This window comes from Myotis myotis, unplaced genomic scaffold, assembly GCF_014108235.1.
Source record: "Myotis myotis isolate mMyoMyo1 unplaced genomic scaffold, mMyoMyo1.p scaffold_m19_p_2, whole genome shotgun sequence".
Lineage (NCBI taxonomy): Eukaryota > Metazoa > Chordata > Mammalia > Chiroptera > Vespertilionidae > Myotis > Myotis myotis.
In genome coordinates this window covers 49,476,353-49,499,496 of record NW_023416324.1, presented here as the reverse complement: position 1 = coordinate 49,499,496, position 23,144 = coordinate 49,476,353, and the positions used below count along the sequence as shown (strand labels likewise).

Below are 23,144 nucleotides of genomic sequence, written 5' to 3'. Positions count from 1 at the left end.
TTATGTTTTCATTGTCACATATGCCAGAGTATATTAAATATACTCTTTTCCTCTTGGATCCTTTGAATATAGATTTTTAGGAAGAAGTGCATAGTTTTTTACATCGGTGGAGTAAAACAATGAATCAAAGGTCCAGTATAGAATGCATCACCCACTGGTTCTGGATCTAATGTATAAGATCCTAAAGGTTTTTGTTTTTTTTTAGCTTGGTATTATTTTTTCTAGGAATTCACAATAAAAAATGTCTCTGGTTCTTAGATAGCACTAATTAACAACCCAGAAACATTTTTTAACTCAGATTTTTAACAGAATTATCATTTTGATTTGGAAATCCATATAGATATGCTCTGTCAATTACCTTACTGTCTAATTCTAATAAGGTTCCAAAGTGTGTTGGTATAAAAAAAGTTTATAAAATGTGGAGAGGACAGAGAAAACACATTATACAATCTAGATCTACTAATAGAATAACTATACAATTACCTAGGAAATTAGTACCCATGATAAAAAAAAAAGTGTACAAAGAATGCCATAAAAATAATGAGAGATTCAAGATGTTGTTACAACGATAATATAAAGATCTGATATTGATAAAATCTATATCAATTCTGATCTTTTTAAAGTTAATGAAAAATATAGATTTTAAAATTCAACCTCATTACTTGACTTAGATTGGTTCCAATAAAAGATTTTAAAAAATATGCTTTAGAGTTAAAAAAAATGAAGTTGTTTTCTCTAAGGAACATCACCTGTTGTTAGCCCTCACCTCCTTTAAAATATGTCCTCGTACTTAAGAAAACTCATCAGTTCTTCTTAAAATATCCCAGTAACATAGAATCTTTCAGAGATTTTAATACCAATGTACTATATTCATCCATCGGCTCTTCAATAAATGTGTAATTTGGTTTCAACAGTCTGCATGATGTTTTGTTCAGTGATGAAAAAACACACATTTCAGTGTATCAAAGGATATATAAGATGCTCAGGAAAAGCCCATCACCCAGATTTTTTTCCTGGCTTTTTCTCACCTTGAATCTCTTTCATGCTATTCTGTAAGATGAACTGGGACAGTCTTCTCATTCTCAAGCAAAACAATGCTTTCAGAATTACCATTCTGCTATAACGAAAGGTACCACCCTGAGACTTAAAGATGTATCTGACCATCTAGCAGGGGTCACTCCATTTGTTTCAAAATCTATTTGAATAAGAACATTGAACAAGCAAAAGTAAGAAACAACAATTAAAAGGTTCACCTTAACTTTCCCAGCATTATCGTCATCTTCCTTTTTGTCTTCAAATTCAAAGGCAACAGTCATGCGTTGCTGTCTCTGCTCTTCCCACAGTGTCGGGTTAAAGCTGTCACTGTCTGACTGGAAATCTACAGTTAGATTTCAAAAGATTGTTGCTTACTTTTACATAAAGTGTTTTTAATAGAGCTTAGTACACTATGCAAACAATGGTGATAGCTACTACAAACAAATACAAAAATTTTTTAAAAGGGGAAAAAAACAAAGAAAAAAGGGATATAATAAAGAAAGGAAAAAAAAGGGAAAGAGGAGGAAAGTGGGAATAAAATTCCCTTGATATTTGTTACATGGTCTTTAAAATATATACTAAAAAATATATATATTATTGTTTTCAGAGAGGAAGGGAGAGGGGGAGAGAGAGAGAGAGAGAGAGAGAGAGAGAGAGAGAGAGAGAGAGAGAGAAACATCAGTGATGAGAGAGAACCATTGATCAGCTGCCTCCTGCGCACCCCCTGCTGGGGATCAAGTTCGTAACCTGGGCATGTGCTCTTGACCAGAATCGAACCTGGGACCCTTCAGTCCACAGGCTTATGCTCTATCCACTGAACCAAACCAGCTAGGATGGTCTTTTAATATCTTAACACAATTCAGGTTTCCTAAGTATACTTTAATTATATATTGAGGTTGGGAAGTTTCCAGTGTAGAGAATGAGCTCTTCATAGGACAAAAATAATAGTCGGACTAAACATTTTTAAATATTATCTGTTTTAATCCTTAATCCTCACCTGAGGACTGCTTAGAGCAGTGATGGTGAACCTTTTGAGCTCGGCGTGTCAGCATTTTGAAAAATCCTAACTTAACTCTGGTGCCATGTCACATATAGAAATATTTTTATCTTTGCAACCATAGAAAAACAAAGATTTATATTTTTGATATTTATTTTATATATTTAAATGCCATTTAACAAAGAAAAATCAACCAAAAAAAATGAGTTCGCGTGTCACCTCTGACATGGGTGTTATAGGTTCGCCATCACTGGCTTAGAGAGAGGAATGGAGAGAGAGAGAGAGAGAGAGAGAGAGAGAGAGAGAGAGAGAGAGAGAGAGAGAGAGAGGCATTAATTGGTTGCCTTCAGTATCCCAGGTACGTGCCCAGACCTGGAATCGAACCAACAACCTTTCAGTGTACAGGAGAGGCTAAAATAACTGAACCACTTGGGCCAGGTTTATCTTTTTAATCTTCACAACAGCACAATGGTAATACTAACATCACCCTCAATTTACTAATGAGAAAACTTTATTTGAGTTTTAAGACTTGCTCAAAGTCATGCAGTTTCCCTGTGGTGTATACAGGATCCTGTTCCATGTCTGTGTAATTACAAAGCCCATATTTTTAACTACTAAACTGTGTCTGGATTTTATAAAAGGTATTAACTATATAACAATGGTTTTGTAAAGTGTCTAAGATTGCACCATTGTGTGTGTTGGGGGTAAGGTGGAGTCAGGGTAATGGAAGGGAGTTTATTTTTAGGGTAACAAACGTGAAAAATTTAGTCTTTAACATGAAGGTCTAAATGTGTCTCAACTTAAGGGAAAATAAATGGCTTATAAATCTTTACATCAAATTGTTGGCTAATGATAATATCTTGTTTTTTTTGTTGTTGCAAGGTTCTGAAAATTCACTTAATACACGTCTGCCTGAAAAACCAGAGGGTGAGTTGCTTAAAGTTCAAGAAAATTGTTCTAACACTAACTCTACTTTCCAAAGGAAACTAAAGCAAAACAAGGCTAATTCCTTAACATCACCTTACCTAAGTAGATCCTCCTCACTCCCTGTAACAAATTAGAAATTTAATCTGTGAGACTGGATCTCAGAAATAACCAGTGAATATAAGGCAGTTTCATTTTTCTTTACATCTTTTTAAGAGAAATATTTTGATAACGTAGGGATATTAAAATGTAAATATAAGTAAAGGTAGATGAATAAAACATAATTCTTATAAAAGTCTTTTCTTATATCATCTATAAACATGGTGGCTTTCTTTCATAAATTCAAAAGATCAATTTTATTAAAGCCTGAAAAATGCATATTAAAGTGACTCTTTCCTTATCCTACTTCTGTAAGTCAAATATGAATAAAAATATCCTAAAATATTTTAAAATGATTCATTTATGTTCATCTATCAAAGACTAAAGATATTTCTTATAATTATCCCTGATAATGAGAAATACATATACCAATAATTTATTTTAAAAGTTAGTCTCATTAAAGTGGATTGAGTGAATTTAACTGACTGGTGGATTACAGTGGATTTACTCTTTTAAGAATGACAGTGACATAAGACTAGAAAATGTGCAGGAGAGCCTGTGCTGTCGTGGGCTAAGTGGCCTATGCTGAGTTCCAAATTGTAAAGGGCAACACTGTTTTACTAGTAAGCACTGTATGAATAATGTGGCCATAGGATAGAAGATTTAATTATTGGAAAAGGTTTAGGTTTTTCAAAAAGTACTCCTATCATAATTGCTGATGTTGTTTAGGGGTAACTCAACTTGAAAAAGAAAGAACAGTCATCATTTGCAGGTCATCTTTTTGTGGTTGACTCTTAACATGAAATAATTTGGGGGCTGGGATCATTGGATTAAATGTTTAAATTTCATTCATGAAATTAGTGAACACAGGAATTAAACCAGCTTTGAAAATCTTCCTTAAGATCTGACTCTTCTTCGCTCATTTCAATGAGCTGGGTACCACATTTGGTCAACTAATCCTGGGCCTTGTAATCCATCAAGAGAAGAAGTCGATCCTAAAAGTCAATTTTCTTATGACAAAGAGAGAGAGTTATGTTTTTGGAATCTTACTTAAAATATTATAGTGTGAAGATAAGATTCATACTTAATAGCTAACCTCTAAATGATTGATGTAAGTCATGTAATGATCTTTATACCCTTGCCCACTTGTTAGTATTCCTGGGCAAAGATCAGAAGAAAATGATTCTCTTTGGTCCATTATTATATAAGTTTGGGAGACATTTCTACTGACAATTTACCTTCATCGCCACGAGGTTGCTGGGGAAACATGTAGTTAGTCAATACTCTTTGCTTTGTTTCTGGATGGGCTTCAGTTTGTAAAGGGATAAGGGCTTTGGACTGGAAGCAAAAAAAAAATACAAATTAGATCAATTAGCTAGCAAATATGCAGAATATTTATTTTATGTATGATAATGATCAATAGTCTGGACTCAGCAAGCTAAATGAAAAATTAAAAGAAAAGCAAGGAAAAAGTAATGAAACTAGAAATTATAACATAAACTAAGACTATTGCTGGGAATATTTTAAAGTTCTAAGGTATTCACAATGAAATGTTCTTTTTCTCTAGTATATTCTTTTACAAAATTATCCATCCTCACTGAGCAATGTCAGTTTCAATCCTGAAGAGACCAAAAATGTATTAAATTGTTTAAAATAAGTAAGCTTTTGGTATGGCTCTGTATATCCATTCATTTTCAAAAGCTGTTGTCCAAAAAGCACCAAATGGAATTTGCTATCAAATTCATGCTATGCAAGATAATCAATGAAATTAATTAGGTTAAAGCATAAGCATTTATATTTGAGAGCTATTTTGTAACCAAAGACAGGGTCTTAATATATTGACTTATGGATGGTTATGTATCATTCTTTATTAATTAATTTGAGTTCAAAAATACTATTATAAAGGGGTTTTTAGAACTCTGATATTATATATTACTAGGGGCCCAGTGCACGCATTCATGTACATTGAAAGGAAGTTAATTAGAAGGTGGCCAGCGGGGTGGGAGTGGGCTAGACAGGGTGGATATGCCCTGGAGTCAACCTCCTGTGGCCCCTCCCCGGCTGGCCACACCTGGGGTGGCGCCGGGGCTCGAAGGGTGTCTGTGGAGTGAGTGGGGTCCCTTTGGCAGGTGGGGTCCCTCGGCCTGGCCTGTGGGGATCGGGCCAAAACCTGCAGTCTGACACCCCCTGAGGGGTCCTGGAGTGCAAGAGGGTACTCTGCAAAGTTGCTGTCTCTCAGCAGCTCCGGTGTTGAGCATCTACCCGCTGGTGGTCAGAGCACATCATATCTACCTGCCAGTCACTTAGCTTTTTACATATATATACACTAGAGGCCTGGTGCACGAAATTTGTGCACTCCGGGGGGAGGGATGGGGTTCTTTTAGCCAGGCCTGCGCCCTCTCGCAGTCCGGGAGCCCCATGATTGATTGCCCTGCAGAGGGAGGCCCTGCCCACCGCCGCTGGCTGGGTAGCCTGGGCCTCCCTCTTCAGGGCGATCGTGGAGCCCCCTGGGCGGTGGCCTGGGCCTCCCTCTGCGGGGCGATCATGGGGCGATGGTGGGGTCCCTCAAACAATCGCATAACACCCGCCTTGGCGGCTGCAGTCAGTGCTGGGTTGCTGTGGCGCCTGCAACCCAGGAGGGACCAAGAGGTCAGCAGTTTAGCCCACTCACCAGTACCTGCCCATCCGAGCCTGCTGCACACGCAGCCTGGCATTCAGTTGTCTGTTCAGTCATTTTGGACGTTACAGACCCTGGCTCTTTATCTATTACAGTGGTTCTCAACCTCCCTAATGCCGTGACCCTTTAATACAGTTCCTCATGTTGTGGTGACCTCCAACCATAAAATTATTTTCATTGCTACTTCATAACTGTAATTTTGCTACTGTTACGAATCGTAATGTAAATATCTGATATGCAGGATGTATTTTCATTGTTACAAATTGAACATAATTAAAGCATAGTGATTAATCACAAAAACAATGTGCAATTATATATGTGTTTCCAATGGTCTTAGGCAACCCCTGTGAAAGGGTCATTTGACCCCCAAAGGGGTCGCAACCCACAGGTTGAGAACCGCTGATCTATTAGGATAGATATATATGAAAATATACTGGAAATTATCATTTTATCTAATGTTTTAAAAATTGGCTTATTTCATGACATTTATTAATAGGAATGAAGCTCAAAGGGATTTGGGATATCAACGTGTCTCATGAAACTGAGTCAGAAACACATTAAATCACTCTTCTAAAAAAAATTAAATGATGCAGTCACTGTTCTGTTTATTCTCTACAAGAATAATAAATCATGATATTAGGGGATTTTTTTTTCACAAGGCAAGACTGAATAGACTGTTTCATTACCATAATTCACATTGATTCCAGAAATGCTTTATTTATAATGATATACTGATGCCTTGAAAGATCTGTAGTTCATTGATAAGATTTGAATTTGAATGCTAATCTAATATTTTAGTCAGTAGATGGAAGCAAGTGCTGAAATAACTATAGAAGCACAAACATTATTCTTACACTTACACTCTACACTTTGTAAAGGTTTATTTTAATTTTTCACAAAAGTAGCCCAATACCTAGAAATCTGAACAATGCTGTTTTCATGCTCAGGAAATGATGACAAACTAAATTCAACATGATTTTTTTTTCCACTTGGCTGTTTGTATTTTGGGATAAGTGTTTTAAAATTTTAGGATTATAAGAAAAGAGTAAATGAGTACTAATAAACAATGTCAAAATTGTCTATCATCAATTTTTCTGGTGACAAATCAGATGTCTTCAACTCTTTCTTGTTACTTTCCAGTTAATAAAATTATTACCAATTATAATCTAACTTCATGAGAAAAGAAATATCAAAGCAATGTTACAGAAAATGCTGATAATAATTGCAAAAGATACCTGCAAATTTCTTGAAGTTCTAGAAATAAGTTGATTATAATTAAAAATATGAGAAAAAAGGAACATAGAGGATAATAATTCCCTCTTGTGGGGATTGTGGTAATAATTTCTTATTCTTTACCTTCAAAGGCATAATTAAAATATGTCCTCTAAGGACATATATGTGCCATCTACAGCTAAAAAGCTATAAAAATGATCATTTTGTATATTAGATCTCTGAGAATGAAATAGATACTAAATTGAAGCATTAAAAGAGGTTGGGAATTATAGTTCTATTTTGTGTGCAGCAATGAAATACATATTTGAATTGCTACCTTTACAAAAATCTCCCCTCCAGAAGATAAAGAATCTATATTTTATACTAATTGTCAGAGGTATCTATTGTTAAAAAAGTTAGTAATTCAAGTTTCAATTATAGTTCATTTTAATAAACAAAATAAATCAGGTAATAAAAGTTGTTACCTGATTGTCAGAAAGCCACAAAGCTGCAAGCTCCTTAAGTTTGGTAAATGAGAATGGTAAATTCTTCAACCTGCAAAAAACAAGAAAATTTTAATAGCATGGGTACAGATGGATATAGTTCATTTTGATAAAGAATTGTTTAAAATACTGTAACATTGATTTAATTCTTCTTCTCCTAATTCTTTCTCCATTGAGTGGCCTGAGCTATCTTTAAAAAGTAAAAACTTCTTTTTTATACCCTATAAATGCTTTCCCTGTAGCTAGGATAAAATCCAAAATTTCATCCATGCCTTTAAGATCTTACAAGATCTGGCCCCGAGTCTCTCCATAAGCTTCTGCTACTCTTTTCCTGACTTGGTCCCATCAGTACCACTGGCATTTTCTCAGCCTGCTAGGAAGGTAAGCCAAGCTTATCTCTTTCTCTAGCATATTCTTTCTCCCATAAGTCACTTGACTAAATCCCACATATCCTTTAGCTCTTAGCTTAAATGCCATTTTCTTCAACAGGCTTTTTCTTTATAAAATAATATATTTTTTATTGATTTCAGAGAGGAAGGGAGAGGGAGAGAGAGATACAAACATCAGTGATGACAGAGAATCATTGATCAGCTGCCTCCTGTATTGAGCCCACTGGGAACTGAGCCCACAACCCAGGCAAGTGCCCTGACCTAGAATTGAACCATGGCCTCTTGGTTAATAGGTTGACACTCCAACCACTGAGCCACACCAGCTGGACAAGAGGCTTTTTCTTGAGTACTCATTTAAATTATTTTTCCCAATCTAGTCACAAAGCACGTCATATTTTTCTTCCTTAAACATATCACAGTTTGTAATTATATATTTATTTTTGTGATAAAAACAAACAATTAGATATCCTCACAAAACTGCAGGCTCCATGAGGGCAAGGGGATATGTTTTTCTTACTACTAAAAGAATTTATAGCTCCCAACATTATTTTGACTCCTGAAAGTATGTTCTTAGGTTCCTTCAGCGTTCATACATTGTGTGAATCTTTAAAAATGTCATTTTGAGATAGATGAAGTTTGGCATCAACCTCAGTATTCAAGAATTATTTGTTTAGCTTTGGCTCCAGCCTTTGGAAGGCCAAATAGACAAATGCCTACTTCAATACACTATCTGATATTCCTTACATTGTGCATGATCAATAAATAGTGATTATCATGACAGCTAGTCAGCAAAGTATTACAAACAAGGCATGCCAATGCATTTGTTATTTTCTTCATGTTCACTTTTGAATTTAGATAAACATTTTAGATATAACTTATAATGAAAGTTTTCTTACATCTTTAATATGCTGAAATTCTATTAGCCAATTGATGAATAAATATATTTTGATAATGGAAGTGGAAAATGTTACAATAATTAATAAGGATTGTAGGAACTAATTTTTGTATGTGGAAGCAGTTAAATCCTTTCATATAATTTAGTAAATATGCAAAGCTATTGAGAACCAAAACAAATACCAACAGAGTGGGTATTAGCTAAATAACTTTAGGAAGAATATAATAACCTTTCTGAGATTAATATTTATAAAACATAAATGATAATGTAAAGAATGAAATATATTAAATTATATCATAATTCTCTTTTTATAGACTTGTTATACTAGCATTTATAACATTAACCCAATTTACTCATAAAAGCTGTTTTCACTTTTTAGTTATTTAATTTCATGTAAGTCAGAAACTATCAAGTAAGGTCTTACAAGGAGAATTTTTTGCATCATGTGGCAATGAATTAAAAGCAGAATATAAAGTCACCTGCATCAATATTACATGAGGGGAAAACTCTCCAGAATAATATACAACAACATCCATGATAAATCATTGCCAATCCAGCCATAAATGTGGAGGATGAAGAATGTTAGTGAAGGATGTTACCCTTATTTTTCCTTGCTCTTTCAGTTGTTGAAAGTGAGCCTTATTTAGTACCACAGAAGCTGTCTTACAAATCTATTTTATAATAGATTTTAAAAAATCTTATCATATTTTAAATATTGAACTGGAATAATTGTGACTTTTGGATAGCATTTCATATTTAATCTTTTATCTAAGCAGTTACTTTTCTGATGACAATGTTCAACTTTGTCCTCAGCTTTGGTAAATATTAATTTTAATCTCAGGTTAAGGTTTGTTGAGTAATTCATTAATTTAAAAATATTAATTTGGCTCATACTGTGTTTCAGTCACTGTATTAGGAGATAAGTTAAGCTTACATTTCTGGCCTGATAAGTATGTAACTTCTGATATTATGAAATTCCCAGTATTTAATTTATATCTTTTATACTAGCATTCAACAATGTGTCTGTTCCACTTAAGTATGCTATATTTGTTGAATAAATAGCTCCATTAGTAGTCCTTCCAACTTATGGATCTTTTAAAAATATTTGATAAATATATTTTCTACTTCATCATACAGATTATTAATGTATAAAAGTTGAGCAAAATTAATATTTAGGAGAGACTTCCATAGCTCATCATAAAACTTCCCTCCAGGTGACAATTATGGAGCTTGGTTTTATTGGGGAACTGTAACGGAATTCACTGGAACTCCATCTTCCTATGATATCCCCATGACCTATTTCTCATCTTACAAGAATATAATTAAAAATGTTTGAAAAATGTCTTGTTGAAGATCAGGTATAATATTCAATGCATTTCCCTCATTTTCCTGCCTAGTAAGGCAGTCAAAACAGGAAACAAGATTGGTTTGACATGAACATGATTTACTCTTGTTGCACCAAACTATAAGGCTTCCTTGTTATCGTGATTTTAAAAATAAAATCCCAAATCTTTTAATAAGATGTTTTATTCTCTTATATGGGAATATTACTGAGCTGCTAAGTGAATGGTTTTTGAAATTCACATTATCATTTTTTTTCTTAAACTAACAAATGAGAAATTGCACACTTAGTAAACTTTCAGAATCTGAATATTCTTCATCCTATCTAATAAAAGAGTAATATGCAAATTAACTGTTACTTCACAATGAAGATGGCAGCACCCACAACCAATAAGGACAGAATATGTAAATTGATGTGACAAAGATGGTGGTGCCGGCCGGAGCCACGGAGCTGGCCAGAGAGTGGGCGGGAAGCCTTGGCATCCTGGGTTGCCCCAGTGACCCAGGAATAGGGCTAGGGGCGATCAGGCCAAGAGGGGAGGGCAGTTGAGGGTGATCAGGCTGGCAGTGAGGGAAGTTGGGGGTGAGCAGGCCAGCAGGGGGGGCCAGTTAGGGATGAGCAGGCTGGCAAGGGGAGGGCAGTTGGGGGTGAGCAGGCTGGTGGGGGGGGGGCAGTTGGGGGTGAGAAGGCCAGCAGGGGGGTGTCAGCTGGGGCTAAGCAGGCCAGCAGGGGGGGCAGTAGAGGGAAAAGCAGGCCAGCAGGGGGGGCCAGCTGGGGGCAAACAGGCTGGCAGTGGGGAGCAGTTGGGCATGATCAGGCCAGCAGGAGGGGCAGTTTGGGGCAAGCATGCTGGCAGGGGGGCAGTTGGGGGTAAGCAGGCTGGTAGGGGGGGGCAGTTGGGGCTGAGCAGGCCGGCAGGGGTCAATTGGGGGCATTCAGGCCAGCAGAGGTTGCAGTTGGGGGCAAGCTAGCCAGCAGGGGGGGCAGTTGGGGGCGAACAGGCTGGCTGGGGGGCAGTGGGGGTGATCAGGCTGGCAGGCAGAATGGTTAGGGGCAATGAGGCAGGCAGGCAGTGGTCCCGGATTGCGAGAGGGATGTCTGACTGCCTGTGGGATCAGGCCTAAACCAGCAGTCGGACATCCCCCAATGGGTCCCAGATTGTAGAGGGTGCAGGCCAGGCTGAGGGACACTCCCCCACCCCTGTGCATGAATTTCATGCACTGGGCCACTAGTTACTTCATAAAAGCTAATCTTGACAGTTTTGTTGCAAAGTCTCTCAATTTCTCATATTATTATTATTCTGATGGAAACTTATTGAAAACCAAGAGTTCAAGCATTCTATTGCATAGTCACTTATCTTCTTAGTAGTTCTCTTTAGTCAATATAAAATATATATATATATATATATATATATATATATATATATATATATATATATGTTATTTTTATTGATTTCAGAGAGGAAGGGAGAGAGAGAGAGAAATAGAAACATCAATGATGAGAGAGAATCATTGATCAGCTGCCTCCTGCACACCCCCTACTGGGGATCAAGCCCACAACCCAGGCATGTGCTCTGACTAAGAATTGAACTGTGATCTCCTGGTTCATAGATTGATGCTCAACCCCTGAGCAACTCCAGCTGGGCTTTAGTCAATTTTTTTTTTATCCTTTCCTGTTTATGGACAATTGTGGTGAAAATAAAGATGAACTGCAGTTTTACTTTTTCTTTTTACCCATCAACCAATATAACACCTTTGTCACGTCCTTTATTTTTGGCCTGTTCTGAACATGACTAAATGACTATTTGGTTATCCTTACCATAACATAAAACCCTTATGACTAGTTAGGATTAGCTTCCTGGCAATATATTTATCAGCATTTAGGTGCTGTTGACTATATACATATTGCCAATTTAATTTACTGGAGACATAAAAATATACATGAAAACATATATATATGTCTGCATACATATATATATCCATGCATATAATTTTATTAATAAATTTTGTAGATTTTTATTTTAATTATTTTTCATGTCTTCATAATATTATGCTTTCTGCATATGGGAGGATTTCAGTATATAAATTTGGGTGTATAAATTTTATATACTTTTAAAATACAATATAATATATGGTTTTAATACAATCAAATAATTAAACTTTGAAATATCTCTTTAAAAATAATTTAGCTCCTGGATTTTATAAATGGATATTTGCATATTTGCATGACACTTGCATTCTTATAGTTCACACACATTTTACATAGAATATGTTTCCAAAATTATTGATAAGAAACAATAATTTGCTTATAGTAGGTAACTAATATGGGATTGTGATATGTTACAGAAATACCTGTTGTCACTCAAATTTAAGACTCTTAGTTTCTGCATCTGTCCAATCTCTTCAGGAAGAAATTCCAGTTTATTGGAGCGTAGAGACATAACTGTTACATTCTTACAGCTTCCAATCTGTAGGTAACAACAACAAAAAGTAAAGAATCACAATGTAGATTATATTTTTATATTAATTTTTATAATTTATAAAACAATTTGATTAATTTACATATTTCCTTATCACTTTTAAGATCCTCTTAATATGTATATTAATTTTTATAATCTCACTCTTTGAAATATGTGTATCATTATTTATATATTGCTTTAGATATGAAGGCAATGTACATCTCATATTCTTTTACATATTAGGAAGGAATAATTTCCTTTATAATTTTATTATTAGAACACTTAATTGTTTTTATGTCATATTGATTTTGCCCATCCAAGTGAATAGTAACATACCTATGTTTGTAATAGATCATACATATTCAAAATGTGAAATATTGTTGACATTTCTTTGGTAAGTTAGTTTTACTTCATATTACAATGGTTTTTGTCATTTTTACTTATAATTTTGAGCTTTAAAATGATATATGTAATACCTTAATCAATAAAGAAAAAGAAACGGAAAATAAATAAAATGATATATAGATTATTGCTCCATTGTCATGGAAGTGTTTTGTAAAAATGTTGAAAACCTATTTCACACTTTTTCCTTGACATTAATAAATAAAACTTCTATTTAGAGATAAAAACTAACAGAACCTCTTGGTGTATTCTGAAACTAAAATAATATTGCTAGGCAACATGATACTTTAAAAAATTATTTACATTAAAAATCTTTCACTTCAGGAATGGAAATATAATGATCTCAAAATATTTATTTCTTTTCTTAAAAGCAAAATATATAAATTATTCAAAATTTTGTTCCTTAGCATTAATTAATTTGCAATATTTTATTACTTTTCTTTGCAAACAATGTTTAAATGCATTTTCTGGGTTGAATATAAGAACTTATCACTTGTCATTTAAAAGAGAATGATTAACAAATACATATACGTATACCTAGACAATTCCTATGACTATTCAAAACTCAACTCATGAATCTAAACTGCCTTTATATTTCTTAAGATTTAATCTTAAAACAGAATCATTAAAGGTTAATTAATAGAAACAAGTTCATTCCTCACTTCTCTGGGTAATTCTGGAAGAAAATTCTCATCGACTGCTAATGTTCGAAGACTATGAAGGTAGCCAACAGTAGGAGGTAGTGACTCCAGTTCATTACAGCTACAGTCAAATTCTTCTAATAAAGATAAACTGAAAAGATAAATACATTAGTTAGACATTTTAAAACATCAGATGGCAAAAAATTTTTGAAAAAGCCACATGTTCAGATTCAGCAAAAATGTTATTTATCTAGTGACTGAATAATTTATATAATTTATTTTATCAGTTTAGCCAAGTGATTAAATACCATTTAATAAGTGGTTCCATTTGGTAAAATAAATATAGTTTATTTTCCCCCTTTCTAAATTCAACTGTCATTTAACTGAACCATTGGAAATGAGAGATGGTTTTGTTTGTTTGTTTTTAATACAACATAGGTGTCATTTATAGTCAGATGTTCATAAAGTATGTCCTTGGAATAAATATATATAACTGGCATGGGTAGGTATAAGGGTATAGAGGGTGGGCCCAAGAAAGGGAGAATAAAGGGGTCAAACGGTAACAACAAAATATTGATTACATGATAGGTATTTTGCTAAGTTAAGAGATATAAATAACTCATCTTTTGCTTGTAACAATTCTATACCTATTATTTTAAATTCTATTGTATAGATAAGGAAATGATGGCTTACAGAGGTGAAATAACTTGCCTAAGGCCACACACAGTAGGAAAGCTGAAACCTAAATGCAGGCAGCATGGCCCCTGCATGACCTTGCCCCTTAGCCTGTGCCTCTGTAACAGAGGCTGCAAACAGAGCTTATTTCAACATGCAGTTGTGTTTGGTTTACACAGTTTTTTTTATTTAAGTGGTAAATTCTACCTAATGATCCAGACTTTTGGTAACTATTTTTATTTATTTATTTATTTATTTGTTTATTTATTTATTTATTTATTTATTTATTTTTATTGATCTCAGAGAGGAAAGGAGAGGGAGAGAGAAACATCAATGATGAGAGAGAATCATTGATTGGCTGCCTCCTGTACGCCCCACACTGGGGATCGAACCTTCAACCTGGGCATGTGCTCTGACCAGGAATCGAACTGTGACCTCCTGGTTCATAGGTCGATGCTCAACCACTGAGCCACATTGGCCGGGTGACTTTTGGTAGCTCTTAAAAAAAGAGGAAGACCTGGCAATACTGACCATGTAGTCTTCCACAATAAGTCATGGAAATAGAGTAATGGCTGCTGCCTTTGGTCACAGTTCTCCAGTTTGTCACAACCACTAGCACTCCATATTAGCCAGTTTGACCCTTATCTACAGAAAGGACTCGTATGAATGCACTTTCAAGTTATCACTAGGGAACCAGACATTCCGATGGCTGGTTTGAGGCAGCCGGGAAAGTGGGCCTGGCACAGAGGAGGCACTAGCTGTATTTAAGTTGTCAGTGATGTTGTTGTTAATATTATTATACTGTCATCACTACTCATATCATTGTTATTACTGTAATAGGAAGGAACCCCAAGGGGGAAGATCTTGCCCTCGCAAAGAGGAGATTGAATTATTGTCTGGACTAGATTGTAGAATCAGCTTCCTTTTTTATACCTTGGAACTGGCTGGTCTGACTGCCATTTACTCTCCTCATTTAGTTTCACAGAAATAAGCATGTGGGTTTTTAGTCAGTCAGAATGGATCTGTACTCAAGCTCTGTCAATTGCTAGATGCATTATCTTAGGTATCAAAAAATAAAACAAAAACCACAGCTCAAAAATCAAAGCTGACAGGCAAAGGGACATAGCAGGGAAGAAATTCACTGAGTAGTGCTCTGAGGAGGGAAATTAAGTGCCAAAAGGGGGAGCTAGCACTGGGTTATACTAATTAAGGATTAAAAATGTGCATTATGTAGAGAGTGAAATGCCTTCACAAGTCTGTGTTCAAGGTAAATCAAGTCTCATTATCCATGGGTCAAGAAAGAAATGAGTTCAGCCAGGTCAAGTCTGACCCTGACCAAAGTAACTCACCATCCATGGTCCTTAAGCGCTTCAACAGGTTAGAACCAGATGAGGTGAAACAGCATTCCGCTTTGAGTATTATCTCTTTGGCAAGTGCTGCTTAAGTGAAATTTTTTCTTTTGCACAGACCAGTTCTATAACTTTTCTCTAATCCTTAGTTTCTTTATATTTGCAATGAGGATATGAATATGTCTTGCCTCATGTTAGTTGCTCTGAGTATTTCATGAACTATTGTAAGTAAAGAATCTAGCACAATACCTGCCATAAAATACATACTCAGGATATATGTTGTCTTTGTATTAGTGAACCCTCATAAATTTGTTTCTAAATCCTTTGAAACTCTCACATGCAGGGGTGGTCATGTCGCTGGGTGCCTGGTGTGCATGGCTGTGTGACTGTGTGGGGTGTGTGTGACTGTGTGGGGTGTGTGTGTGTGTGTGTGTGTGTGTGTGTGTGTGTGTGTGTTGGTGGGCACAGGGATCAATGTACTGGGAAACCCATAACAGTTTATTTGTTTCTAAAAAAAGTCTAGCACAGTGTCTTACACATAATGCACTTAATATATTTGGTAGAATTTTTTAAAAGACATTTCTATCAATGGCTTGTTGTCATGTACTCAGCAAGTGGTGATAGAAGTACCAGGACTTTTTTAAAATAAAATTTTCTGATGTATGTTCCAGGTAGATATCAAAGAATTAAACAATTAAAATATAATTAAAGTATCTTATTTTTTCTTTCTTTCTTTCATAAAAACATGTCTTGAAGTTAAGTCTTGAGTCACACTGTAAGGCAGTCCTTACTTCCTATAGTTCTGAGAGGCACACATTTCAGTTATTATGGCTTCATGAAATAATATTAGCTCCTTAGCAACATGACTCAAATTTAAGTTACCTCATACACTGTGAGTACCTCCATACAATATAAACTTCACTGCTAACTCTTCATTCTAGAGCCACAGTATAAATAACAGGTGTGCGTCTGAACAGTGACTAGTCACGTTTCTTCTTTCAAAGTCTGTCAGTGATCAGTCACTGCACAGTGTTACTCAGTTCACACACAGAGTATAAATCCCATTGTTGTATTGCTTACTTGTCAGTCAGCAATACAGGAATACTACAGGCACAATAATTGAACATTTAAAGCACTACTACCATTTGATAGTATTCTTGGTCGTCATAATTCTTTGGGGTATTTAAATGAAAATGTGAAAGTTTGCTTTTATCACCAAGAGCAACATTAATCCAAGCAATGGAAAGAGGAATTATTTCAACTTTGAAAGACTATTATCTTATGCAGGCTTTTGAATAGGCTACCAATGCCACAACTGAAGACCAAGCATTATGTTTAGCTGTGTTTTGGAAGAAATATGACATAAAGCATACAACTGAAGGTATTCAAGCATCATGGCAGGAGGGAACAGCAAGTAACATGGGTGCAATATAGCAGAGACTTTCAGCGTATTGTGCAAATAAATTTGCAGAATTCAAATCAAACATAAATGGAGTTGTAGAAGAAATGGCTGACTGCTGAAATTTGCCTGCCACTATTGGAGAGACTAGATATGCTGCCAGTAGAACTTAGTGGAAGCAAACCTGTTGACATAAAATGAGGAAGATGGTTGTGATGAAAATGATGATGTCCCAGAGGAAGTGACGCTGGGAATCAACTTCACCTTAAAGGAACTCTCAGAGATGTTTCTAAACATTAAAAGCACGAAGGATAAAAGTTTGGAAGCTAACCCAAGCTTAAAAAGGAGTATGACAATTCACTGCCACTAGAAAAAAATGTTCACTCCAAATTATAATTTACATGATGAAAAGAAGGAAAGCACAGTTCAAATTAATCTTGATAGTGTTGTTTTCTTTAAAAATATATATTTTATTGATTTTAGAGAGGAAGGGAGAGGAAGAGAGATAGAAACATCAATGATGAGAGAGAATGATTGATGGGATGCCTCCTGCATGGCCCATACTGGGGATGGAGCCCATAACCCGGGCATGTGCCCTGATCAGGAATGAATTTCCTGGTTCATAGGTTGATGCTCAACCCCTGAGCCACACTAGCCAGACTTGATAGTTTTTTTGTTTGTTTGTTTTTTACAAAATAAATAAAACATCGTAATTCTTGATGCTCCTAATGCTTACAATGACAGTATACTAAATAAATATTGGCTTTACTAGTTTTTCATTTCCCTATACATTTATAACCAACCGCACAAGTGTTTAATGTTTGAAAAAGGTTTTGAAAGAACTTTTGAGAACAATCATAGTTTTCCTCATGGACTGTTTTGCACAGTTTCAGGTTGCAGCATGCTTGTTTTTATGGTCTTCCACTACTGTGCAAAGCAAGAACTTCCTGCATTAAAAGACAACATTTTTCCTATACCGTGGATATACTGAATTCATAATTTATAGCCTGAAAGTATTTTATATCTCTGAGATACAGAGGAAAGCTATTAGGTGCAAAACACACATTCTTCAATGATTTCTGAAATTCAAAAGATCCTAATTAATAATTTAACATTCCAACTGACTACTGATGGCTATCTTGTTAGAAATCACCTAAGGTATTTTAATTCCAGATCTATATAAATACAGTTGTATCACATTTGGCATAGACCAACTAAGTGAAAAAATACTCAGACAGAGGAAGACAATACCATATAATCTCATTTATATGTGGAATCTAAAAACAAATAGGCAAACAAACCCAAGAAAATAGATACAGAGAATGGATTGGTGGCTGCCAGAGGTGGAGGTGGGAGGTGGGCAAAAACGGGTGAAGGCAGTCAAAAGGTACACATTTCCACTTATAAAATCATTAAGTCTTATGGATATAATGTACAGCATAATAACTACATATTGCATATCTGAAAGTTCTAATCACAAGAAAAAATTGTAAGTATGTATGGTGACACGTTAATTAGACTTGTGATCATTTTGAAATATAAACAAATATTGAATCATTATGTTGTACTCCTGAAACTAATATTTTTTATGTCAATTATATTTCAATAAATAAAACACATATTAATTATACTTTGTGTAAACAAACAAACAAATCCTCGCCATGGCCAGTATGGTTCAGTTGATTGCACATTGTCCATGCACCAAAAGGTCACAGGCTTGATTCCCGGTCAGGGCACAGGCCGGGTTGTAGGCTTGATCCCCAGTAGAGGGCATGCTGGAAGCAGTGATGAATGTTTCTCTCTCTCTCCCCATCTCTCTTTCTCTATCTCTAAAAATATCAATAAAGTATTTTAAAAATGCCAAAAGTTTCTTTATTTTGAAGTTTTATCTGTAGTCTATTGTACCATTCAAAGTGAAAAAAAGCTGCCAAGGAGGTATAGAGTACAATAAAGCAATGTTTCCTAAACATTGTTCATTCATATGTTCAGCTGTACATATGAATCACCAGGTGAACTTGCTAAAATGCAGGTTCATATTCAGTGGTTTGGGTTATCCAGTGACAAGCTTCTAGGTGATGTGGATGCTGCTGGTCTTGGGGCCACACATTTAGTTGCAAGGCTTTAAATAAAGCCCTTGAAATCATTTTAATAGAAACATTTAAACACACACACACCATGTCAATGATACTTAAGATCCATATAAATATTACAAGAGTTGTATTTAGTAAGGCTTTGCTTTTCTTCAGGTATCAGGACAAAGTGTCAGAACTGGAGGTAGTAATGCTTGAAATTAAATAATAGTATCAACTTAATTTTCTAAAAATATTCTCTACATTTTTCTCTACTTTAGTTTCCATGAATTAGTCTTGGTTGGGAAGATCTTACTGTCTCATTAACCCTCAATTACCTAGCAAATAGGGAAGAGGTACTGTGAATATATTACATAGACAATCTATAATTTCACTTTAACATCATTTATGACCATTAGAAGCCATTATATCTTATATTAATGTAGATGCTAATAAACATAAAATTAATGGCTTTGGGCTTCACTTTCTTAGCTCACTTTTAACTCTTACGCTGAAGTGATATAATTCAGTGGAAAATATTCAGACAGGCTTGGGTTCCAATTTTAGTGTGACCACTTAATAACTGAATGAACTTTACTATGAATGCATTTTTCTTCTGGAAAATTGGTTGGTAATGCCGAATATGTAGTTTCATGAGGATTAAATGTATGCTAAGCCTGTGGTATAGATATAGTGCTTCATTGAAATGTCATGAGGTAGAAAGGTACCCTAAAAAACACATTTTGAACAGTCTGTTTTTGAAACATGTAAAAGTTATCCTGTGATATTTTCCTTTTTAAAAAATCCTCGCCTGAGGACATTTTTCTTCAAATAGATTGTTTTAGAGCAAGAGGAAGGGAGAGAGAGTGTGAAAAATATCAATGTGAGAAACATCATTCAGTTGCCTCTCGTACATGTCCCATCAACAAATACAGAAACTTAGGCTAAGAGAAGTTACTAGATTTCAAAGCTAAGCTTTTGAATATAGTATTAATGGGCCTTTAACTACATAAGAAGGCATGCAAACCACCAAACCTGGTGTCTGGTACAATGTGAACACACACAAAAAGTTATTTATTATTATTTTCATTGCACATTCAATTCTTAGGGCATCTGGCACTCCTAGGCTCAACAAGAAAAATAAACAATTTTATAAGTCACTAGAGGCCTGGTGCATGAAATTCATGCACTTGGTGGGGGTCCCTCAACCCGGCCTGTGCCCCTTTGCAGTCTGGGAGCCCTCGGGGGATGTCCGACTGATAGCTTAGGAAGCTGACAGTCAGACATCCTTAGGGCTGCTGTGGAGGCAGGAGAGCTGTGAGCCTGGCTTCTGGCTGAGTGGCACTCCCCCTGTGGGAGCGCACTGACTACCAGGGGGCAGCTCCTGTGTTGATCATCTGCCCCCTGGTGGTCAGTGTGCATCATAGCAACTTGTTGTCCCGCCTGTTTGGTCAATTTGCATATTAGCCTTTTATTATATAGGATTGGCAAAACAGTCATGGCATCTATTTCAACTCTGAAAAATACTGAAAAATGAATTCTTTTAGTAGTTTTTAATATTTGGACTACTAAAGTGGTTAGAGACAAATCTGACATATGGAAGCATTCTATGTGCAGAATGAGAATAGTTTTGGTCAGTATAGCTGATGTACAAAATCTTAGATGGAGTGGTGCATAATAAAATATAGACTATTCCACTATTCATAAAACACTTTCTGCATGTGATCTGGGGTGCCATTTAATAGGATCATAATAAAACTTCAACTCTAGTCCTTGAACTAAACCTCTGATCTATCACTTCTGAATTTTCTAAGGAAAATAATAATAGTACTTAATTATTATTATTTTTATTTCATACAGATTTCTTATTAAAGTGTACTATAAAATTTTAGAAATTTAGTCTATTTTTGCCATATATGTAGGTGCAAAACATTTGTATGCAGATGCTATCATTAAGTGAGAACATAAGTTAGACAATAGTTGTCATAATTTTACTATCCAATCCATGGTGTGATATAGAACAGAAATCTTCAAAATTTTTTGTCTTAAGATCCTTTTACATTCTAAAAAAGATCACTGGTAACCCTTAAGAACTTTTGTTTATATGCTTTATGTTTATTGGTATCTACCATATTTTAATTTAAAACAGTAATTTTAAAAATATTTATTTTTTGCTCTTAAGTATCAAGAAAAAAACAATGACATGTTAATATAGGTAACATATTTTTATACAAAGTAGCTATATTTTCCAAAACAAAAACATTGAGTAAGAAGAGTGACATTCTTTTTATTTTTGCAAATCTTTCAATGTTTGGCTTAATAATACCCAACTCGATTCTCTTACATACTTATGTATTCAATATGTTGGGGTACATTGTTTTGAGTGAATTATATAAAATAAATCCAGCCTCACATAGATATGTAGTTGCAAAGGGAGAAAAATTTAAAAGCCTTTTAAAATAATAATAATTATTATTATTTTATGCTATTACACCAAAACTTAACAGTGGCAGTTTCTTAGGGGATAATTGCAATGTGCAATCTGAAACTATATTAATGAACTTTTCTTTCTCTTTATACCAATACATTAAAATCAACTGGTCTGTTTTCCATTTTGAATGGGTCTCTTATTCATGTCAGATTTTATAACTCATGCATTAGTTTTAAAAACGTTGCTTCACTGAATTAAACAAATTTTCCAAATGTTGGCACATTTCATAATATCAGAAAAGCCTTTAAGTATTGGGAAGCTTTCAAGCTCACAGCAGCAGATAAAATTTTCCAAAATTCTAATTTTTGCTTAATAGCTCTAATTTTATTGTTGGCAACAAACACTGTCAGTTGTTTTCTTGAACTGTCAAGCTCACTTTGTTCATTTTTGGCAAAATGTGTGCCAAATACCCAAGTCGAAATAGCCCAGTTTGTAAGTTCTTCTTCTTTTTTTATAGACATTATTTTTTTAGAGCTGTTTTAGGTTCACAGAACAATTGAGCAGAAGAGATAGAGTTTTCCCATATACTCCCTACTGCTTTATGAAAAAAGTTCTGCATTTGTGATTGGACTAATCTAACACTTCCCTTTTATTTTCCCTGAAACAATAATCAGAGGATGATAAAGGCACTGAAAATAACTTTAAAAAGTGAGCTTTTATGATAAGATTATTAACCTTTATCCCTGTAAACCAGTATCAACCTTTGAATTAATTAGGCCCATTTATCTTTGATAATTCTTTTTCATACTTTTAAGGAAAAAAAAGTATCAATTTTTTCCAATTATTTTATTTTTAAAATTTTTATTGTTGAGACTATTACAGATATTCCCCTTATTCTCCCCCATTGTTCCCCTCCACCCAGTTCCCACCCTGTACCAAGCCTTCACAACCCTATTGTCTGTGTCCATAGGTAATGCATATATGCATATAAGTTCTTTGGTTAATCTCTTCCTGCTTCTCACATCCTCTGCCCCCTTCCCTCTGTTCCATGTTTCCACACCTCTGGTTCTATTTTATTCATCAATTTATTTTATTCATTAGATTCCTTGCTCATTTATTTTGATTTTTAGATTCAATTGTTGATAGATATATATTTATTGCTATTTTATTATTCATTTAAAATATCTTTACTATTAAAAGTATTATATATGTCCCCTTGTTCATATTATCTCTCTCTCTCTCTCTCTCTCTCTCTCTCTCTCTCTCTCTCTCTCTCTATATATATATATATATATATATATATTTATATTTTATTCAGAGAGGAATGGAGAGGGAGGGAGAGATAGAAACATCAATGATGAGAGAGCCACTGATCAGCTGACTCCTGCACAGCCCCTACTGGGGATAGAGCCCAGAACCCAGGCATGTGCCTTGACCAGAATTGAACCATGACCTCCTAGTTCATAGTTTGGTGCTCAACCACTGAACCATGCCAGCTGGGCTTTTTTTTTTCTCCTCTTCCTCCTTCTCCTCCTTCCTAACTGCTTTTCTCTTTCTGCTTTTAAGATTCTCTCTTTGTCTTTTGCCCTTGGCATTTTAATAATGATCTGTCTTGGTGTGGGTCTCTTTGGGTTCCTCTTGTTTGGG

At 35.1% G+C, this 23,144-nt stretch overlaps 1 protein-coding gene across 4 annotated transcripts in view; it reads right to left on the bottom strand.

Annotated features, from left to right (window-relative positions):
- The window catches only part of LRRC7 (leucine rich repeat containing 7), a 479,490-nt gene that overhangs the window by 101,758 nt on the left and 354,588 nt on the right, over positions 1-23,144 (bottom strand). For all 4 annotated transcript variants that reach the window (XM_036352078.1, XM_036352079.1, XM_036352082.1 and 1 more), the window contains 5 exons: positions 13,596-13,725; positions 12,425-12,540; positions 7,430-7,499; positions 4,294-4,393; positions 1,254-1,378 (listed from right to left, as the gene is read on the bottom strand). In XM_036352078.1, coding sequence (XP_036207971.1) covers positions 1,254-1,378; positions 4,294-4,393; positions 7,430-7,499; positions 12,425-12,540; positions 13,596-13,725 — 541 coding nt within the window. The remainder of the gene's footprint in view (positions 1-1,253; positions 1,379-4,293; positions 4,394-7,429; positions 7,500-12,424; positions 12,541-13,595; positions 13,726-23,144) is intronic.